This window comes from Moschus berezovskii, chromosome 12 (assembly GCF_049115385.1).
Source record: "Moschus berezovskii isolate FMDL1 chromosome 12, NW_MosBer_1.0, whole genome shotgun sequence".
Taxonomy (NCBI): Eukaryota; Metazoa; Chordata; class Mammalia; order Artiodactyla; family Moschidae; genus Moschus; species Moschus berezovskii.
This window is the reverse complement of record NC_142471.1, coordinates 33,848,453-33,870,536: the sequence shown is the minus strand read 5'-3', so window position 1 is coordinate 33,870,536 and position 22,084 is coordinate 33,848,453. Positions and strand designations below refer to the sequence as shown.

Sequence of the window (22,084 nt, the reverse complement as noted above, 5' to 3'; positions counted from 1 at the left end):
TGAGGTGGCAGCAATCTCATGCTAATAATCATGGTGGGACAAGGGAAACACTGTTATTAACCAGAGACTTAATCTTACTGAGGTTGATCTAGGACTTCAGGCGCCTCTCCCTCTTTCTTCCTAGCTCTTACTTTCCTCTTCTTTTCTTCACTTCCTGCTTTCCTCCCTCCCTTTTTTCAGTCCTTTAATTCCATCCTTTGGGCCTCCATTTATTTGTTTATTCATACAGCAAAGTTTATTGGGTCCTACCACATACTATGTTCACGGTACTGTTCGGGCTCTGGTGAAGCAATGAATAAAACAAATACGTTTCCTGCTTTCATGGAGCTTGCATTTCAATGATTGGACAAAAACATGGGGATTTGAAGAGACAGAAGGAAGATGCTTATGATTGGATCTTAGTGGACAAGAGAGAGTGATATGTAGAGTAGGAAACTTAATGCAGAAGCAGAGGCAGTCCAGTGTGCAGCGAAACCTACCCAAGGCAGATGGAGGCTTGGTTCTTGGCTTCATGTTTAACGTCTTCAACAGAAGTGAACTACTGAGCGCTTACTAGGTTCCAGTGATAGACATGTCTAAGTGCTTGTCACATTTTAACTCATTGAAACCTTACAACTCCATTCACCGGATTTTAAAACATCTCTACCAAGTTGAAAAGCAATGAATTCAATGTCAGATTGATCATTCTAAAAATCCTTTTTATTGACTTAACAGAGTTAGGACACAATGACAAATTCATGTCAATATATGGCAAAACCAACCAATATAATATTGTAAAATAATTTGCCTCCAATAAAAAATAAATTAATTACTTAAAAAAAAAGATTTTATTTTTCTTTCCAGTTTTAAACAGTGGTGATGCTGTGCTAATATAATGGCCTTAGCACTCATACACACATACATATTTTTTCAATGCAGAGAAGTATTTTATACTTAATGGGATTGCTTTTAAGCTTTAAATTAAACTAGTGTTTTCCCTCTTTATGGTGGAACTGGATCATTTGCAAATGGGTTCACTAAATGGATCCATTCATTGTCTTTGCTCTATTCACACTAGGGTATCATGCTGGTCATAGTTTTGTCTGAACCAAAGTGGTGTTTAGATTCATAGACCTTTGTTGCTGCTCATAGTAAGTGAATATCATATCTTTGCTTCGCTACTGTTAGCTCACGCATAACTACAGATTGTCTTTAGAATTGCTTACACAAAGCACAATGTTTCAGAAGCTAGTGACAGCTTAAATTTTTTTTTTTTTTGGCAATCTCATATAATTTTAGAAGATAATCCTGATTTTTTAAAATCAATTTACTATTCAGCGAGAGTCACGGCTAGAAGGCGCTGTCCATCAAAATATATGCTGATTTGAGAGGACAAATTAAAGGGAAAGTCAATGTTAAATGATTTGAACACTTGGTTCAGAGATAGTCTCTCAGTGGTTTACCAGATGTGCAGTATTGAGGAGTAGCTGTGATAGGCCCCATCTTCATCGATGTAAGACTGTATTAAGTGTTACTGCATTTTTCAAAGTTTAGAATGCATTGTATTCAGCATTACTTGAACAGTAGAGCATGTTGTTGCATATCCAGTAAGACTGGTCTGTTTGCAAGCACACCCTTTGGGTTCAAATCCTCATCTAAACTCTTGCCCCCCTGCTTTGTGTTTTTATGGAGATCCTCAATTTGTGTCTTTTGTTACCTCAACACTTTACTGGGTTCCTAGAGAAGTGGATCAGATAGAGTTACCTGCATTGACATCTCTAGATTTTCAGTTTATGCTGCTAATATGCTAATGCCAAGTTTGGATCACCTTCTTAATCTAGAGCACAAAAAATAGACATCACGTGAAGAAAAGGAAGAATAATGAATTGAGACTCCAGTCATCTCTATGTATTCTTTCCATCCTGGCCTCCCTATGACAGAAGACAATCCTTCTATAAACAGAAAAATACCGATTCATTAGTTTGAGAGAAATGAGGTTTAATCTGGCATTAGGCATTTCATTTTGGGATGCCTAAGTGACACAGAGAAATCAAGTGCCCCCGTGGAGATCCTTCCCATTATAGGATTCAAAATCTCCTGTGTCCCTGGAGCTTTGGCTTTTCACAGCCAGTAGGTCAGTTGGCCTCACTGAGTGGTGAACCTTGCTATCTCCAAGACCATTCTCATTCTAAGGCTTAAAATCTCCTTATGCATCTTAGGGGAGATAACCTGAAACTCTCTTGGGACGTGGAAGGCATCCATAAATTATCCTTTTGAGAATACTGCATCCACTAGTGGAGAAGGCACTGGCAACCCACTCCAGTACTCTTACCTGGAAGCTCCCACGGACGGAGGAGCCTGGTAGGCTACAGTCCACGGAATTGCTAAGAGTTGGACACGACTGAGCGACTTCACTTTCACTTTTCACTTTCATGCATTGGAGAAGGAAATGGCAACCCACTCCAGTGTTCTTGCCTGGAGAACCCCAGGGACAGGGGAGCCTGGTGGGCTGCTGTCTATGGGGTCACACAGAGTCAGACACGACTGAAGTGACTTAGCAGCAGCAGCAGCATCCACTAGGTATTGTAGTAACATCATGGCTACAGTAGTTATTGTCATACTATTAAGTTCTCTATCCATATGGAAACTCTGGGCCCATTTAAAGTCAAGTGAGAGGTTGGGATTTCTCTAGAAGGCTTGGCAGCTCATCTAGGTGCTAATGGATTGTGATCAGTTGTCCCCAGATCCATCCATTTCTTTGCTCTATCCTTCTCCTCTTCCTTAAACGTTTGTTGAGGACCTACTTCTTGGGCACTCTGCTAGCAGGAACACAGACGCAAAAAATGACCCCACAGTCTCTCTTAGGGAACTCAGTAAAAGAGGGAGAGAGATGAGAAAACAATTAAATGACCACTGAGTGATTTAGGAGTGCTACAGTGAAAGCACCCATGAAGAATGGGAAACCCCGAAAATGGCTCACCTCCTTCCAGGTGAGGGAAGGATTACGGAAAGCTTCCTGGAAGAGGTAACCACTGAACTGTGTTTCAAGGTGAATGCGTAAGAGTTTTCAAACTAATGGCATAGGCGTGAAAGAGAAAGTTGACTTCACCAGTCCATTCTTTCTTAGCTGGCACTCATTTTTATGGACGCTGGATAGTTCTGTGATTCTTCTGTCTTCCACTGGTTAAGAAATTCTTAAAATATATATATATATATATATATAAAATACAGTTAAGGTAGGACCTTCTTCATAGTAGGAGCTTCTAGCTCTTCAGGGAGTGGTTTGAGTAACTCATAGTAACTCATTTATTTCCAGTTTGAGCTGTTCTGATTGTTTGTCTTTTAAACAACTAGGGAAAGATGGAAGTTTCAGATGCTTCATAAGCCCAAACCACCTGCAGGTAATAACAGTGTTAGGTTAATAGCAGGGCCACATCTTCTATTTCAGGAAGGATTGAATTGGCTCTTCCTGGATATTCATTTGTGAGGCTTCAGTTCCAGGAGATTTTATTCTTTGCACATTTCTCCATTTTTCTTTTGTTTTAGAGAAAGCATCTTAGAAAGATAAAACAGATAACATATTTCTTGAAAAGTCATTGACATTTTAAGGATCTATCTTTACTGCCTTGCTTTGGCTTGATTTTACTTCCAGTAGAATTACCTAGGACAACATCATTTTGGTAGATAGAGTGGATAGTTACCCTTGGGTGACTTGGAGGATGCTGCAAAAACCTTTACTCCAAAATATCTCTCTAAATTGCAATTTAGAATTTTATAATTCTACAATTATAAATTCATTCTTAAAGTGTTTTAGGATATTTTTAAAAATCTAAGTATCTCTTCATAGATCTTGTTAGATGTTCAAGCTAAATTTAGAAAAGGCAGAGGAACCAAAGATCAAATTGCCGGCATGTGATGGATGATAGAAAAAGCAAGAGAATTCCAGAAAAACATCTACTTATGCTTTATTGATTACACCAAAGCCTTTGACTGTGTAGATCACAACAAACTGTGGAAAATTCTTAAAGAGATGGGAATACTGGACCACCTTACCTGCCTCCTGAGAAATCTGTATGCAGGTCAAGAAGCAACAGTTAGAACTGGACATGGAAAAACAGACTGGTTCCAAATCGGGAAAGGAGGGCGTCAAGGCTTTATATTGTCATCCTGCTTATTTAACTTATATGCAGAGTGCATCATGTGAAATGCCGGGCTGGAAGAAGCACAAGCTGGAATCAAGATTGCCGGGAGAAATATCAGTAACCTCAGATATGCAGATGACACCACCCTTATGGCAGAAAGTGAAGAGGAACAAAGAGCCTATTGATGAAAGTGAAAGTGGAGAGTTGAAAAGCTGGCTTAAAACTCAACATTCAAAAAGTGAAGATTATGGCATCTAGTCCCATCACTTCATGGAAAATAGATGGGGAAAAAATGGGAACAGTGACAGACTTTATTTTCTTGGGCTCCAAAATCACTGCAGATGGTGATTGCAGCCATGAAATTAAAAGACACTTGCTCCTTGGAAGAAAAGCTATGCCCAACCTAGACTGCACGTTAAAAAGCAGAGACAATACTTTGCTGACAAAGGTCCATCTAGTCAAAGCTATGGTTTTTCCAGTAGTCATGTATGGATGTGAGAGTTGTACTATCAAGAAAGCTGAGTGCCAAAGAATTGATGCTTTTGAACTGGTGTTAAAGAAGTCTCTTGAGAGTCCCTTGGACTGCATGGAGATCAAACCAGTCCATCCTAAAGGAGATCAGTCCTGAATATTCATTGGAAGGACTGATCCTGAAGGTGGAGCTCCAATACGTTGGCCACCTGATGCAAAGAACTGACTCCTTGCAAAACACACTGATGCTGGGAAAGATTGAAGGCAGGAGGAGAAGGGGATGACAGAGGACGAGATGGTTGGATGGCATCACTGATTCGATGTCATGAGTTTGAGCAAGCCCTGGAGTTGGTAATGGACAGGGAAGTGGGGCGTGCTGCAGTCCATGGGGTCACAAAGAGTCAGACACAACTGAGCGACTGAACTGATCTCTTCTTATCACCTTGTACCATGATTAAGCAGGTCTCAATTATTGGCTCCTTAGTATGGGAAGTATTGAGCTCCAGGAAGGGAAATGAGGATGAAAAAAACAAACAAAAGTATAGCTTAGTCCAGGAGCAGCTTTAAGTAGGGGAGATCATCATGACATCAGCAGCATCACACAACATAGCTGGTCACCCAACATCTGCTCACCTGGGAGATTCCTGCTGGTTAATCTGGGAGTTTCCTCACATTAGTGACCTATATTTATTGACAGTTGATGGATCGTCTGTGAATATTTGCATAGTAGATAAACAACATCTCTGCCTCAATTGATATGCCTCTGAGAAAGGGAGGAAGCTAGTTAATACTGATTGGCATTGCAAGCTTCTCTTGTACCTCTTTTGTATCTTTTGGAGTTGAACACATTACTACACAGATAACAGGTGCCAAAGAAATGACTTCTAAAGAAATCAATTTGTATATATTTTTTAAGGGTCCTATCACCATAAATAGAATACCTGCCTGACACCTGGCTGAGATAAATGTAAGCAACCAAAATAACTGATTATTTTGCTATTATCACTTGAGTTTGAAATAGTTTCAAGGAGTTGCGAAAGCAATACAAAGTTACTGTGCACATATCCCCCAATGAGAGTACCATGTGTTGAGTACTGTATGTTACATAGCCATCAGTTCAGTTTAGTTCAGTTCAGTTCAGTCGCTCAGTCGTGTCCGACTCTTTGCGACCCCATGAATCACAGCACGCCAGGCCTCCCTGTCCATCACCAACTCGCGGAGTTCACTCAAACTCATGTCCATAGCGTCGGTGATGCCATCCAGCCATCTCATTCTCTGTCGTCCCCGTCTCCTCCCACCCCCAATCCTTCCTAGCATCAGAGTCTTTTCCAGTGAGTCAACTCGTCGCATGAGGTGGCCAAAGTATTGGAGTTTCAGCTTTAGCATCAGTCTTTCCAATGAACACCCAGGATTGATCTCCTTTAGAATGGACTGGTTGGATCTCCTTCCAGTATGAGGGACTCTCAAGAGTCTTCTCCAGCACCACAGTTCAAAAGCATCAATTCTTCGACGATCAGCTTTCTTCTCACATCCATACATGACCCCTGGAAAAACCATAGCCTTGACTAGACCGACCTTTGTTGGCAAAGTAATGTCTCTGCTTTTTAATATGCTATCTAGGTTGGTCATAACTTTCCTTCCAAGGAGTAAGCGTCCTTTAATTTCATGGCTGCAATCAGCATCTGCAGTGATTTTGGAGCCCAAAAAAATAAAGTCTGATACTGTTTCCACTGTTTCCTCATCTATTTCCCATGAAGTGATGGGACCAGATGCCATGATCTTCGTTTTCTGAACGTTGAGCTTCAAGCCAAACTTTTCACTCTCCTCTTTCACTTTCATCAAGAGGCTTTGTTGTTAAAACCAGAAAACTGACATCGGCACAATATTGTTGACTCACATACTACCTTTTTTAGCTTTCTATTGGTTTTTAGAAGCACTTTTTTTTCTGTATAGTTTGAGGATATTTTATTGCATGTTTTTATATTTTAACCTCTCCGGTAAGAATACAGAATTCTTCCATCAGTACAAAGAAATGGCATTGTGAGAAGCCAAACTTTAAAAAAAGATCAATAAATTGAAAAATATACACCAGCATTTTCATAAGGTCACATTAATGAATTTTAAAATGGTACTTATTTCAGAATGACAGATTGAGGTTTAAAATCCCACTAAAAACTATTGTAATTCAGTTGACTACTTATGAATATGGTATATGTGGGTTTTTTTTTTTTAAATCACTTTTTTTAGCCTCTCCAAATAAAACCTTGGTCATTTCTGTTGATCAAGATGGAAACTTGCTATCTACGGAAAAGTTTTTCTCACTGTGTCATGTTCATCTGATACCACAGCTGGGTGGGTGCATATGGACGTGCACACAGTTATCGCTACTTCTTGGCAGGAACACAGGTTTGGGCAGGAGCAGGTGAAGCGGAGATACTGAGTTGCTGGGGAAGATACTTGGGAACATAGGTCGGAGCTCTTATCTCGTGATTTTCCAGTTGGTTTCTCAGAAAGTTGCTCAAGAATGTTAATTCTGGGGAAGGGGGCTGTGTAGTTTTCTTTTGGTTTGAGTCAACACAGCAAGAGGGAAAATACCACTTTTGATAGTATACTTTCCCTTTAGAAGTTACCCAGAATGTTCAATGCTCACTACTTTCTTGTAGAAGGATGGTGGGGACTCAGTACTCTTAGCTGATGAAGCAGAAACAGGCAAGTTTTGCTTATATACTGTTGTGACCATGTGATCATGCTTGTCTGGTGGATTTTCATTTGTTCCAAATTCATTCTAATTTGGAAGTTTCCATGAAGCCAGGACAGGAGTACAAATGCTGATTTGAAGAAAATGAACCCTTTGTGCTCAGACTTTGTGAAAAAGAAAACATGATTAGCTAAACTCACAGTAAGAACACAGACCTATCACATTATCTTTTGAAATGAGGTCATGGTCCAGGGACTGCCCCACTGCAATGCCTTCCCAACTGTACCTGACCATTTCCTGAGTGTCTGCTAAGAGCCGGGTAGCAGTTACTTTAGAGAATATCAGTCTGTGTCCCTTGAACCAGCAGAATGCAGGTCACAGAAGGAAAACCTTAGAGAAAATTGCCAAATGAATGTACGGACTATTATAGTTTTGTTCGAAACTGTAATGTTTTTTGAAAACAGTCAGATGTTCAAGTGTGTAATCAATAAAAGGGGATAAATTGCGATCAAGTGGCAACAGCTACACCTTGAGGCATGAGGAAAGGTGCTGGGAGGAAAATGGATTTCGTTTCTACCGGCATCCCTCCACATATTCCAGGGATCCTGGCGGATGTCCAGCTCTCTCTGAGCATGTGAGGTTGAGGGCATGCCCTGCCCATTCATGGCTGTAATCACAGGTGCAGGGAAGGTGAAGGTTGAGCTCATGTGTCCAGGAGAACATTTTAAAAGGACTACTCTTTCTGGCCAGAACCAGGAGAGAGAATGTGTGAGTTGGGGCTAGATCGCACCATCCTTTGAGTTGTGTTCAATCTGTCAGTGATCATTCCTGTCTCCTGTGGCCTTGATATCAGAGAGGGACATGATAGGCTCCTGCTGAGTCAGTAGTATTTTTGTTTCTTTAAAAGCAACTTTAAACTTCTATTTTTATTGTTTTTGCTATTCAACTGATTCTGATAGAAACACCTTTAGGAAATCTCACCTGTAACTAAGGTTCTGTGAAATGGTCAAGGTATACATGGGGTGAACTCACTTTTGACCTATCATGCATGCTGAGATGATGGAAAGATTTCTTCCCTCAGGAGTGGATTTAAAGTCAGGCTCATAGGTGGCTTTTGGGGATTGTAGTAGCATGGGGTTACCTACCCTTGCACCTACCTGAGTTTTCGTAACTGATGGGTTCCTTCGATATCATGCTTCGCACTGGGAATCACCATGAGCTCTGTAATTAGTATGTTAAGGATTTTGGCACTTAACCATCTATATTTATCTGACCAGCTCAGCTCTGCATCTGTAACGAACCGTAACCCAGGAAATCATGGTGTGTATCTTCATGTAACAGATGCCTTGCTTCTCCTGAATTTTCAAAGCGTTGAATTGATAATTATGGATGATGTTAAAGAGTCTAATGAGTTATTTGTTCAATGCAGCATACATTATAAAATGACCTGCATATATTGGGTGGGCCAGGGACACCATCTCATCTGAGTAACACCTAGCTCTGTCCTCACCTTCCCCCCCGTCTCTCCCCTCCTTGTCCCAGAGCTGCCTCTCCTCGCGTGTAACGCCAGTGCTCTGTACAGTGTTTTGTTTAGAGTGGTTTGAACATTTTTCTGCCTGTGTCTTTCATTGCTGAAGTAACTCACCTCTCTCATATCGACTCTTACCCAGGAGCCGCACTGCAGACTCTTTGATGTAGGTCTTTTCTGCATGGCAGCTAAGGCCAAGCTGTGATTTTCATTGCATGATGCAACCTCACCCTGTCGGTTGTCGCCTCCAGGTTAACCAGATCCTTTCCCTGCACTGCCCGTGCATGTCACGTGCTTCCCCGCCAGGCCCGGACCTGAATGTAGTAAGCACCGAGCGCGTGCATGGAATCGAAGTGGCGAACATTCTGATACACTAAAGTCCTAGGATCTAAGATTCTCTTTGCCTATCAACAAGGGCCCCCAGTTTGCTGTGATACCACAAAGGCCACTCAGTCCATTAAAAGATCAAGCCTAGAAAGTTGGGAAAGAGAGAAAAGAATTTTCTGTTTTTAAGGATAGGCTGAGCAAAAGTTAATGACAAAGAATTTAGAAGTCAGTTATTTTTCCAAATAGCGTTTTACCGACAGTCCTACAGATGGCCTCCTCTGCACGGATGTGCCCAAAGTGACCAGAGTTTACAATACCTTATCACTTCTTTCTGAAGACTGTTACCTCATTTGCTTTTGCTTAGATCTAATTAATCATTTAGGTCTAATCCTTTGCTTAGATCTAAATTTATATACCTAATTTAAAAAGTACCTCTAAAGCTACATGTCCTGGGGAATGTGATCATGGCCCTTTCTCTTAGATTATTGTATTAACAGGAATACCACTAATTCAGCTTTCAAAGATGTGAACTGGTAGTGCTGAAAAGGACGATCATAGCCATTGAAGCATGTTGACATTGCATTTGCATTATTAATTAGTAATTGCAATTGTTTTCTCTCTTTGAAATACGTTTTTGCCTTAGGGCTTTCTTTAAATGTGTTCTTTTTTTAAGAAGCATGTTTTGTTTCCTCTTTTTTTACTCCCTTTTATTCGCAGAATGGACTTTTATAAAGCGTACTTGTCAGGAACTGTTTTCTTACTAGAGTTTTTTGTTATTTTATATAAATGGAGACATTTTCAATTTACAATGGCTGTAAATTGAGTAGGATGACAGGTGGGCATTAGCAAACTTCTGATAATCCTAGGGTAAGAATAATAATTCCTAGAGATTCTTGGCGGTACTAGCTTGGCAGCACCCCTTAGATTAAAACTATGCACTGAGCAGTCATAATGACACAAAATTGAAGGCTTTGTATCTTGTTTTTAGTTTTCCCTCATGAATCATGAGTTCTTTATATCTGGGGGATTTAGTAGATTGAAGCTCTTATCATACTTCTATTTTCTCCTATTTTATTAAATGTATCCTAGTCACCCTATATAAATAGGCTTTGCTTAGAATTTCATAACATGTCCTTTTTGTCACCAGTGTAAAGGTCTTTGAATGGAGGCATTCCCTTTCTGAAAGGAGCTTAGATGGCATTATTGTGCAGACAGACCTGTGCAGAGCAGGTGATGCTGCCCCCATCATGTTGAAATGCTCTCACTTGCCCAGGGCTTTTATCTGGGGTTTTGTAAATGAAACAACTGATCCTTCTTCTCAGGTTCTTCAGCAAAGAGACTGATTTCTCTTTCTCTGAAAACCACAGTGCTTCTGGATAAAATGAAAGAATTTCTGAAACCCAACACAGTGTGAGGATAAGTGGGTCCATTCGTGGAGACAAAGGAGAAAATCATAAGGAATCAGATTTCCAGGGTCTTCCTGAGTCCTTCCCAGAGATGGTTTTACAGTGATGGGAAAACAATTTTCGAGGAAAGATCAAAGATGTGGCAATATAATTGAAAAGAGGACCTGCAGAAGGAAGGAAGGAAAAAGAAACTTCACCCCATAGAATATGATTCTTTACTAAATTTGAGTCCAAAATCACGGGGATGCCATTGATTGATAGGATAGAAAGAGCTATTTTTTTTCTGAGGCATGAGCAGGACTATTTTGAAAAATAAGTGATTTCCAATGCTAACTGGAAATAAGCAAGAAAGAAAACTAAATGAAGGAAAAGAAATATTCTAAGAGATAAGTTGTTTTCATGAAGTAGTTAAGGATAATATAAAAGAGTGTATACTTGAAGATACGGTTGTAAAATCATAGGAGTTAATAAGTTACCATTTTCCTCGTTCGTGATGATGATTTGTTTCTTAAGGCAAGTTGATATTCTATGGAGACGTTGGTCTCCATGGCCCAGGTCACTTTATAACATTCCTAAGGAGTGACTCTTCTTGCTTTGTACTCAGCAAACTCAAGACTTCTAATCGGCAACATCTCAGACTCTCCTTTTTGGCTGTGAGGCTGCTGAGCTCTCAACAAAATTCCTAAATAGGAATACTTGCGAAACTTTCATGCCTCAGCTGTCAGCCAAAGACAGAGCTAAGACACAGCTATTTTATTTCCTTGTAATAAAGGTATAATTGTTCTGTATGCCAGATGTCAGAAAGACTTGTACCAGGTCTTTCTCTGTGTCTTCTTAAAAATCAAACACCAAAAAACAAATGAAAGAGAAAAAAAAAACACAACAACTCAGGATGTCAGAAACAAAGCTATCATCATTATCCTTTGGCATCACTTAAAGTTCGTATGTAACTTTTAACAAATGGCAGGGTCCTGGTGTTGAGGATATATGTTATGTGACAGTGTTTTCTAGTCTTCAAGTTTCAGGTAAAGGGGGCAGCTGTTTCCTTAAATAACTATTTTTTCTCATTACTGTCCCCAAAGGGCCTTGACCTCCAACAGTCAGTGCCAGGCAGTCCCTCAGTGTTAGCATTCTTCATCAGGGTAGCCCTTTGAATGGTACCACTGAGGGGAGTGCTTGCCATTCTGCTTGGGTCCCGATGTGGCTGGGGTGAATAGCAGGGTTGAAACTGTAGTAGTTCTTTTAGGCTGCTGATAGAATATTAGATATGGTCAGAGAGAATAGGAAAGGGAGCTGTCTCATGCATCCTTATTATATGTATCAGGTGAGACTGCCAGGCTGGTACCCAGCACAGGCTTCCCCACCCTAATCCTGGCAGGTAGACCCATAGCAAGGAGGCGTTGCCAAGGTCAGGCTGTCCAGGTGCACCAGGATTATGTCAGGGAGGAAGACAGGGATGGAAGCATATGGCACAAGCTGAATGAGTGGGAGACAAATGAGTGACCAAGAAGTGCCTCGAAGAGTTTAAGACAAATATAAGAAGAAGGGTCAGAGAGAAGAATTTTGAACTCTGTATCCAGTAATAGCCCAAAGAGACTCCACGATGATTTGAAAACCTGTTGTACTGTGGAAATCCCAACCCACCTGCTCAACTTTGCCCCGATGAGCCAGCTTTTGTAAGTAGAGGGCTCTAGCTTTTTCTAGGAGACTTTTGGCAATCCAGAGAGCTTCTTCTGTGGGCAACCTTGAGGCTGAAGTTCCTCAAGACTATCCCAGGCTATTCTTCAATCTTGCTGTCTCTTTAAGAAGCAGGCACACCAGACAACTGGTGTTCCCCGGTGTCTCAAAGCTGATGATTGGTTATTACTAGTTAGAAACGATTGTTTATGGGCCTCTTAAAACATGTTGAAACATTTAACATCCAGAAAAATAAAGGCATCGGAGGCAGAAGGCAGTGGTGGGACGACTGCTCAGTTTTTCCTTCCTCAAGTCTAAGCTTTTGTAGACGTGAGCGGAATAGGGCTCCAGGAGTCAGAGGTACTGCTGACCATCCCCTTTCCCTATACCAGGCACTATGTCTGAATTCTTTCTTCTCCATTCAGACCTGGGACTTCTTTTTCCCCCTTTCTTCTTCCCATTTCTAATCACCTCATCCAGGCTGTCTGGTGTTGTGGATGGTCCCAGAGTGAAGTTGGAGTTGGGTAGAGAGCAGACATGGTGCTGGAAGGCTGTGGATACGTGCATGAGCGTGTGCCCATCCACAGGTACCACCCCACGCCTGTGCGTGGTTCACTGACCCAGTCCTTGAAGAACTCTGTTTTATAGTATCTGTGTGTGAATGTCTGTGCACCAAGGGCTGTTTCAACCATGTACTCCATCATGTCCCTCTACTAGAAAAATAAGAGTTCACGGCAGAAGAGCTGACCCGAGTCAGTGGAGGTAGAGAAACAAGGGAGTAAGAATCATTCGGCCAGCCTCCTCAAACAGTTTGGTGAAAATTGAAGCAGTGCTCGTTTGGCAAGACTCTGTTTAACACAGTAGCTTAACTCTGATTTATTGCCTAAAAGTTTCTGGCAAATACAAATAGTAATTCCACTCTGGTAACAACTGTGATTGAAATAATTATAGTCTGTAAATAAACTGCAGAAAACAAGCATTAGTGGGTAAGTTGTCTTGAACGTCATTTTGAGAGTCCAGCACTGAAGAAATACATAATCTTATGGATGTAGAATTGGAAGAGATATCCATAAGACCTATGACTGATTCAGTCCCTGCCTTTCCTCCAGATCCATGCTAAGCCATCTGGGCAAATGAAACTCTTTCCTCTACTCAAGACCCAAAAAAAGGAGAATACACATGTCCTGTGGCCCCTTATTAAAGTGAATCATGGTCTTTTATGCTGGGAAATCTTGGTTAATTATTTAGTATTTATGAGACTTGTATGACTGCCTTCATGGAAATATCTTTTTCCCAGTGTTTCTTTTTTTCGATGTTACCTAAAGTTAATGTTGTAATATATAGAATCACACCAGATGTCAGCTCACTGCAAACCCTATTGGGCATTTGAATTATATTGCAATACCTGATAAGGAGGCAATAAAGCAGATACAAAAAAATAGAGTGTGAAATAACTAATTCTGTCTGTTTTTGTTCATTTGGATAATTGCCTTTTGGGGCATTTTTCTACAAACATTTCTTATTATCATTATTACTATTATCTTTGTTTTTGAGATAACTATCACTTGTTCAGTAATTAGTCTTACTATCTGATTTCATTCCCACAACAACCTTTGAGGCTTGTGCCTTATATCCAGCTTACAGATAAGAAAACCAAGGCTTGGAGAGGTCAGATCATGTGCTTACCATTCTGTATGGCTAGTAAGTGAGAGATGGTATCTTAACTCTTCTGTTGAAGTCTAAAACTACCCAACTGCTAACCACTCTTGAAGTCAACTTGTAATGACCACATTTTGCTTCTAATTTACTTATTTGAGTGCTTTAGTGGATTAGAAGGCGGGAGAGATGAAGATGAGAAAGAAAACCTAAACTCAGCATATTGAAATCCTATGAGAAAATTCAGAAGAGCTTCATAAGAAAGTGACAGAGGTTTCCTGAAAACAAATTATCTGTGTGTTTCATTGAAAAATCCAGTGTATAAGGAACTGACATGTTTTGTTCTCTCCATCAGCAATCTCTGTCACTTCCTTTGTCTCCTAGCAGAATGCTTAATTATTAGGGCTAATCATTCAGGTAGGCACCCTGAGCCATACAGCCACTCTGAAGTCTACTACTACCATTGTTCAAGGTTCTCTGATCACTCAAAGCTCAAGAAGACAGAGCATGTAGGATTCCAGCGAGTAGTGAAGGTTTATATACTACCTCTCCATTTGTTCCAATTCATTTCAACATGACCCTAATGAGGCATATGCTTGTGGCTGTTGGATTACATCTCATCAATTGAGCAGAGGCATAATTAGAAGCCTGCTGCTGTCAGAAAGATTAATAGGCCAATTGATACAAACCCATAACTGAAGATTTCCCAACAAAGCCATTTAACCAGCTGGCTTGAGATCATGGTAGGGCAGTACTGCAAGTAACAAAAAATGTTTTCTGTGCACATTAGAGCCATTGCAAAATCTAAGAAAAGTGTTTTAAGATGAAACAAAGGGCCTATTCTGATGTTATTATTACTGTTAGTATTGATGAATAAATGAACACAAATTTACCCATCAACAGTAACAATATCTTAGAAGATAACAACTTCAAGATGTTCGATGATAAAGTCACAATGATGGTGAACAGAACAGGTCAACTTCTGTTTGGTTAAAGTCATGAAAACTATACAACTTACTGAATACGTACCCCACCCAGTATAAACACCAAAGCACCAAAATTGGAAAGATTAGCTCTTAAGTGCATAGCTCTATCAAGGCACTTAAAATGGGGACACTGAGAAAAGCAAACAGATAGAAAGCCTTCAACTTGGATCCATTCAAGACCTGGGCACTCCTGAGGTGCTGTCTAGTTTAGAAGACCATGTTCTACATAAAGATTCTTGCTTTGTTATTGACTAATAAGTATTATACCATTCACAAAATCCACTATTGTTATTAGCTTGCAAGAGACCTAAAATTCTTGCAGGAGAGCCAAGGCACCAGCTCATGGTAGGAAGAGCTTTGGCCTGGAGCATGGTAGAAAATAAAACAAGAGATGTAGGCTGAGACTGGGTTTCAAAGGTTTTTGTCAGCCAGATTTCGAGTTGATGCATGAGGCAGGAGAGAGCCACAATGGTGGATGAATTTTAGGTCTCTTTTGTGAGACCTAAAATTACATGAACAATAACATTGATTTCTAATTTGGAGTATATTGTAACATCTGGCCTCCCTTTTAAAATTTCTTGGTTTCAAATATTCTGATTAGCTAGGTGCTTTTATTTCTATTTTGTGGGCAAGAAAACCAAAGCATTTTACTTAGCCCATATATCCTAACATTACTAAAAAAATTTCAGTTCACTTAGATTTACTCCCTCTTCATCACAGATACGTTTCTTAATATCCATGACTATATAATTTTTCTATATTTTGGAAATTTTTTATATTTAAATTTTTCTATATTTTGGAAATTTTTTACTTAAATTTTTTTATATTTAAATTTTTTATTTATATTTAAATGGAATGCAAAACTTATTCATTGTCTAATCCATGATTAGAAGTGTTAACTGTATCTAAAGATGATCATCCATTGCTGTATACATTCTGTTCTTCTTGAATAAGAGAGGCTGAGAGAAAATTGAGGTATTCATCTTTAAGAATATGGAAAACTATGATTTATTTCTCTATAAGCAGAGAAACCTACCTCAGCAGTTAAGGTCAAGCTCCATGACACCACTACTGTGCAGGGTCCCAGGAAGGACTTTTGGGGATTAGTAATATCTCACATGTCAGTCTTTACAGAGGAGGGTTAGATACAGTTTGGACAGTTCAGCTTCCTCTGAATTTTCACAGAGCATTCCACAAACACATACATATTTTTCTAGGACAGTTTTACCTCCCCCATTGTCAACCCCTATTGATTTATATAAGCTTCATGCCAGGCCCTATGAATAGCAGATACTATGTCTTATGCTTCTTTTTTCCTCTCCAAGGATATTGCAATTGGTCTGGAGAAGGGAGGTGGTATAGCAGAAGGGATATTGAGATTTTCTGTCCCAACTCTACTACATAGCCGATGATCTTGGGTAGGTTTCTGAGCCTCTGCTTCTCTGTATGAAAAATGGGGAATAGACCAAAATATCTGCTACTTGATTTTGCCAAGTTGTGAGGACAAGTGCAATAGTATGTGTAAACTCTATGCAATTGCCAAGTATTATTATATTGAGTAAGAACCAACATTCCAAAGCAGTTTAGAATTCCGTATTCTTAGTGCTATGAGAATTCAAGATGGGAAAGTTCAGTGAGGGCAGAAGAACTGGGCAACCAGTTCTTCTGGTTGAAGACTGCCTGAGATTTGAACTCAAAGAGGAAGGAGCATTTGAAGAGTTCACAGCAAAATCATAGAGTTAGAATTAGGAATATGAGAGTCACATACATGAAGTGATGAAGGCACCAGCTCATGGTAGGAAGAGCTTTGGCCTGGAGCATGGTAGAAAATAAAACAAGAAGTGTAGACTGAGGCTGGGTTTTAGAGGTTTTTCTCAGTCAGACTTGGAGTTGATGCATTAGGCAGGAAAGAGCCACAATGGTGGATGAATGACACCTTTTAATTAAATTAAACTGGCAACATTGCAGAGGTGAGACTAGGAGGAGAGTCTGGAATCATTAAGCTTATGTATTAATTCATGTCTGCAGTTCTGTGGGCCTGAACTCCCGTGGTCCATAATCCTGGTGGGAATTGAGATGGTTTCATCCAATTTAAAAAGGGACTAGCCACAAGAGCGAGGAGAATGTAAATGTTGGAAATTATTTCCCAAAGTGCTATTTTGTTCCTCAGCTAGTCCCTTCCGTCTCATGCAGTTGTTTATTAAATCATTTCGAATGTCTGCTGCTGCTGTTGTTCCTAAGATGCTTAACATTTCTTTATCTCATATAAATGATAGTCTCCATAACCTCTCCCCATCCAGCCCTCATTATTTTTCCTTTTAATCTTAAACTAAAAATGTGCTCCTCAGGCAATCTCTGGTTGTTAATTGAAATGTCATTGGTGAAGCTTGCATGGTGGCGTTGTATTTATTGGGTTGGCCAGAAGGTTCATTCGGGTTTTTCCATAAAATCTTACAGAAAAACCTGAATGAACCTTTTGGCCAACCCAATAATACCTTCCCTGTATTGTCGTAATTCCACTCTACCCCCACCCACCTTGTTCACATCTGATACTGAAAGTCTCCTTTTAACCCTGTGATCTCAGCACTTAAGTTAAGTAGTAGGCAGGTGGTTGTCCGGGGATGGGCCCAAATACTTAATCCTCTATATTCAAGTCTGAATGGGAATCACCTCAAGCAGCAACACCTATCCCTAATGTGTAGTTGCAGGAGAGTTCTTCAAGAGTTGTGATTCTCAAAGTGTGGTTCCTGGATGAGCAGCAGCATCTGGGGAATGCACATTGTTAGGGTCCCATACTAGACCCACTGGATCAGGAGCACTGAAAAATGGGGTCCACCAGTGTTTTACCAAGCCCTCTAGGTACATGCTAAAGTTTGAGGAACACTGTTCTGGGGAAATGTTTTGAAAGGTTTGGGCAGCCAGGCTCAGAGAGTTAGGAAAACAGACTTCAGAAAACATTAGGAAAAGTGTAGAGGCTGAGAAGAGAGGCAGTTACTTCCTTCTTGAAGATAGTCCAGACGTCACAACTGCCAGAAGTGAAACTTTTCCCTTAGCCCCCTACCCTTTGAAAAACAACCTGGGCAGTCATTGCTTACTTCATGCTTTGGAAAGACAAGTTCTTAAGTCAGTTCTCAAAAAGGACTGTTGGATCTTCCTGCTCAAAGGTCCTCACCTGTATTGTTAAATAGGTGGAGAAAAAGATATATTTCCCACTTCGGTCAGTCTCATTCTCCTCTATAGAGACATCTGAATACTAAGGATATGCTTACTTGGTGGTCAAGAGGAAACAGAAGTTTGTATTTCAGTCTCTGTTCTACACTGAATGTTTATCCCATCAGAAGCAGCTTTTTATTGAGGTTCTTTTGAAGGTGCCCCAATCATAGTGTCCTGATCAAAATGCTAAATTTGCCTAAAGTTTTAGTACCAGGCTTGATCCATGAACTGTAGGAGCCTAGTAATTAACAGTCCATAAACTTACCAAGTATCTTGGGTCCTCTAATTAGTAAATTGCTAGTTAACCAAGAACAGTTGACACAAAGTCAGCTCTACCACCAGGACTAGTGTTTTTATTTCAGTTTTTAAAACCCTCCTTTTTTATCTGTTGGCAGCATGTCTATAAAAATCCTATTCTAATGTGGGCATGCCTCATCAGAATGGTGATCCAAATTTAAGTGTGTAATTCAGAGTCACTTCCCTTTGTAGGAAAAAAAAGTAATTTCTAGCTCCTAAAACTTCTAGACAAGGAACTCTTCTATTTTACACACAAAGGAAGAAGAGTGTATATTTCATTCTACAATGAGCATTAATCATTAAGATAAAGTCTCGTTGGGAGGAAAATAAATCCTGGCTAGTATGGCCAACCCTTTTGTTGCTTAATTCTGTATTTTCTTTTTATAAGATCAATGAACTTCTCTGTGGGTTGTTTCCATTTGAGGAATGAAATGATGGGGCTTCAGAGTATCTGCTCTGTGGTCTTTGACTGTATGAGTCTGTGGACTAAAGGCACTCAGAGGATTTATCTCAGAGGGGATCCTGATAAACAGTTCTGATCTCTCTTGAGAAAACTAGGCAGGAGATTTCTCCTTGGGCTCTCATACAACCAGGGAAGAGCTGAGAGGGATAGAAAATAGACTCTCTGATCACTCTGGTCCTATCTGGGTTCCAGGGGCCAGCCTCTTCTGTCTCAGAAATTCCTGTTTCTCTCCTACTTCATCTTAGCAGAGTGGCTCATATTACTGGTGAGCTTCAGCCAGAGGGAAAGCTGCCAGCCCCAGCAGCATAATTTACTCCCTTTATTATTTCAGCTCAAAGTATAAGTCTCAAGGAATGATATAAAAGGATGATTAAATTAATTCTCTAAAATCCTGAAAGACCAGAGAAAAGGTCTATTATGATTTCAACATTGTTTTCTGTAAATCAGGGTGTTGTAGAGGTATATTTTTCAGCACAGTGTTCTTTACCATCAAGCCCTCTTATTGCTGCCTTTGGGGATGGGCAATATAGGAGGAAGTAGCAGAAATGACAAGAAAGGCAAAGGATAGTGGAAATTATACTCTTAATTATCTGTTTCCATTTATGTTGAACCAAAATATCTTCAATGGTATTGAGCTAGCATCTCTTCCCCCACTGTTCCATTCTCTTCCACAGCCTAGCAAATACTTTCCCTACTCAGTGTGTTTCAAGGTTACTATGAAATTGACCACAGAAGCCATGGAATTAATAGGAGTTAAGGAACTCACAAGGACCCCCAAATATGCCACCAATGACTATTGTGAGGGCAATAACTAAGGTGACCGTTTGGCCTTGGTGAAGTGATAGTGGGTTTTCCATAACAGACTTGGGACATCTCTGTCCCCTTGATAATATACACATCAATCTTGATGTGGACAAGTTTATAATGCACAGCTAAGTCACTGCTGGCACACGGGAAGACATGAGTACAATACTGTATTTCCCTGAAGGATCTCCCCCCCCCCATCCTCAATCTCTTGCTCACTCTTTTACACACACATACACCCACACACACACCATTTATTCTTCAGTATTTTGGTAACATGTCATACCTGTAGCTTACATAGTATAGAGATGCATGGTCTCCTCATCCCTTGGGATCAATAGTGGACTTCTGGTCAACCTATTTCATATACTTCTTTCCACTGCACCTAGAGTAGCAGAGAACTCTAACTCTTCTGGACCCCATGGGTCTTGTTCTTGAAACAAAACAAAATTCCATCATAGACTGAAGATTGCAGAAGTGTCACTTGTTAACGCCTGTCCTGATTCTCCTTTTTAAATTGAATCTGAGTAAGAGAGCAGGCAAACAGCAGTGGCAGGCTATGGTGTTCAGTCTCTTTTGCTCCTGCCTTCTTTCAGCATTGGAGTAAGCAAATTCCATGCTATCTCTCCTCCCACTTTTCCTTAGTGAAAACCCAGTACTTGCCATTTCCTTTATACAAATGGTTTTCAGTGTTTGATTTTTGTTTAGTCTGCTTAGTTTGTAAATGCAAATGTAGATTCCTCTTCATGCTTGTCTGTAGGGTTTTCCACATATCTGTGATTTGCGAGATGACAAAGGGCATGTTTGACTTGTAATACAGATGAAGAATGGATAAATCCGGTGCATGTAACACGATTGGAGAGTCCCACAGACTGAGTCACCCTGCCTTTAAGTGGGCCCTGCATATTTGTACTGCACAGATTCCTGCCTGTTGAACAACCAAGAATTGCCCTTACAGAAGTACAACTATACTAACTGGTATTGCATACAGCAATTTCCAAAGTGGTGTTACTTGGAAATCCTCCATCCTGAACCTCTCAAGCTAGCCCTCTCCCATCCTGGAGGTCCATGTTGCTTCCCATCTGGGGAAAGTATTTTACTTCTCCCTATCTTCCCCTATCCTTTCCCCCACCACACCTTCTTGACATTCCTGGCCTGAGTGGTACCATCATTGGCTTACTGATAACAGTGTACTATAAATTTTCATTCACAGCTTTGAAAGGCTTATAAGGCTTTCCTACTTCCCATCCAGCCCAAGCTTTGGGACTTTTCACACTCTGATCCTCTGATCAGTTTGATGCAGGAAAGCACATGGAAGCCACTTACTAGTTTGTATAGTTGTACCCTTTTGAACTGCGTACTCTTGAGCAAAGTAGAGTGTGCCGGGGGTTCGCATTCGCTGCTTGACACACACAAGGGCAATTAACCTGCATGCCAAAAAAATAAAAATTAACCCTTAGAGTACTGCTTCAATAGATTGATTTAATGGTCTTGAAGTCTACCAGTTGAGCAATGCTTCTTTCCCCAGATCAGAGTGCTGCATATAAGTCCATTTTTAGTTTCACCAGAACATCCACCAGGATCCTCTCCTCCACGGCTTTCCTGAGATGCTCCTGGTCCTTTATCATTAATCAATCAATAGCTTTTGAAAGGTCCAAAACACAACCACTGTGTTTAATTGAAAATGGACTTCATTTCTAATGTGCTGGAGAGTGGGAGGGACTGCTTTTAGCTTAGGTTTGTGTCCTCTCAAAGAAAGAAGTCAGTTCTTTAAGGGTTAATATGAAATTGAGGAATTTGGTGGTCTCTTCTGCTTGTCCTTCCTTCAAGGTGTCTGCATGATCCTCTTTAGATTCTTAGCTCAACTGGTGAATGATGATGGAGACAATACATGTATCAAATGACGAAAACAAAGAACAAAAAACTGTATGGTTGAATGGAAAGACCCCTTGGCAATGCTTGCTTGATGATCACAGGGGATACAAAGACCAAATGTTTTATTTTTTGAATGTTCATTTTGTCCTCTTCCCTAAGCACCGTCACTGCACAGCGATGTGGAACACGTGATGATGCTTTTCATTTACCTCTTGCTTTTCTCTTCTTCCTGTCTAATAGCCCAATAGAATCCTGCCAGAATTTCTACAAAGATTTCACATTACAGATCGACATGGCTTTCAACGTATTCTTCCTTCTCTACTTTGGCTTGCGGGTAAGTTTGAACAACACTGCTCAGTATCACAATGGAGCGTGTGAGTCTTGTACCTAGGGACCATTCCCCATCAGCATCTGCTCCCGCAGGCAGGATGAAGCCCAGTGTTTGCAGGGGAGACAAGAGACCCGAATTCTGATTTTAATTTTGTGAGAGAGCCCTTTCCTTTGGTCAGCATTTCCTCATGTATATGTTAATTTTGTTCCGAGCAGGAGAAATAAGGATTGA

The 22,084-nt window shown here is 40.4% G+C and overlaps 1 protein-coding gene across 15 annotated transcripts in view; it reads left to right on the top strand.

The window, feature by feature from the left end:
• The window catches only part of KCNMA1 (potassium calcium-activated channel subfamily M alpha 1), a 775,740-nt gene that overhangs the window by 428,684 nt on the left and 324,972 nt on the right, over positions 1 to 22,084 (top strand). For all 15 annotated transcript variants that reach the window (XM_088842052.1, XM_088842055.1, XM_088842056.1 and 12 more), the window contains one exon: positions 21,763 to 21,856. In XM_088842052.1, the coding sequence (XP_088698178.1) occupies positions 21,763 to 21,856 (94 nt within the window). The remainder of the gene's footprint in view (positions 1 to 21,762; positions 21,857 to 22,084) is intronic.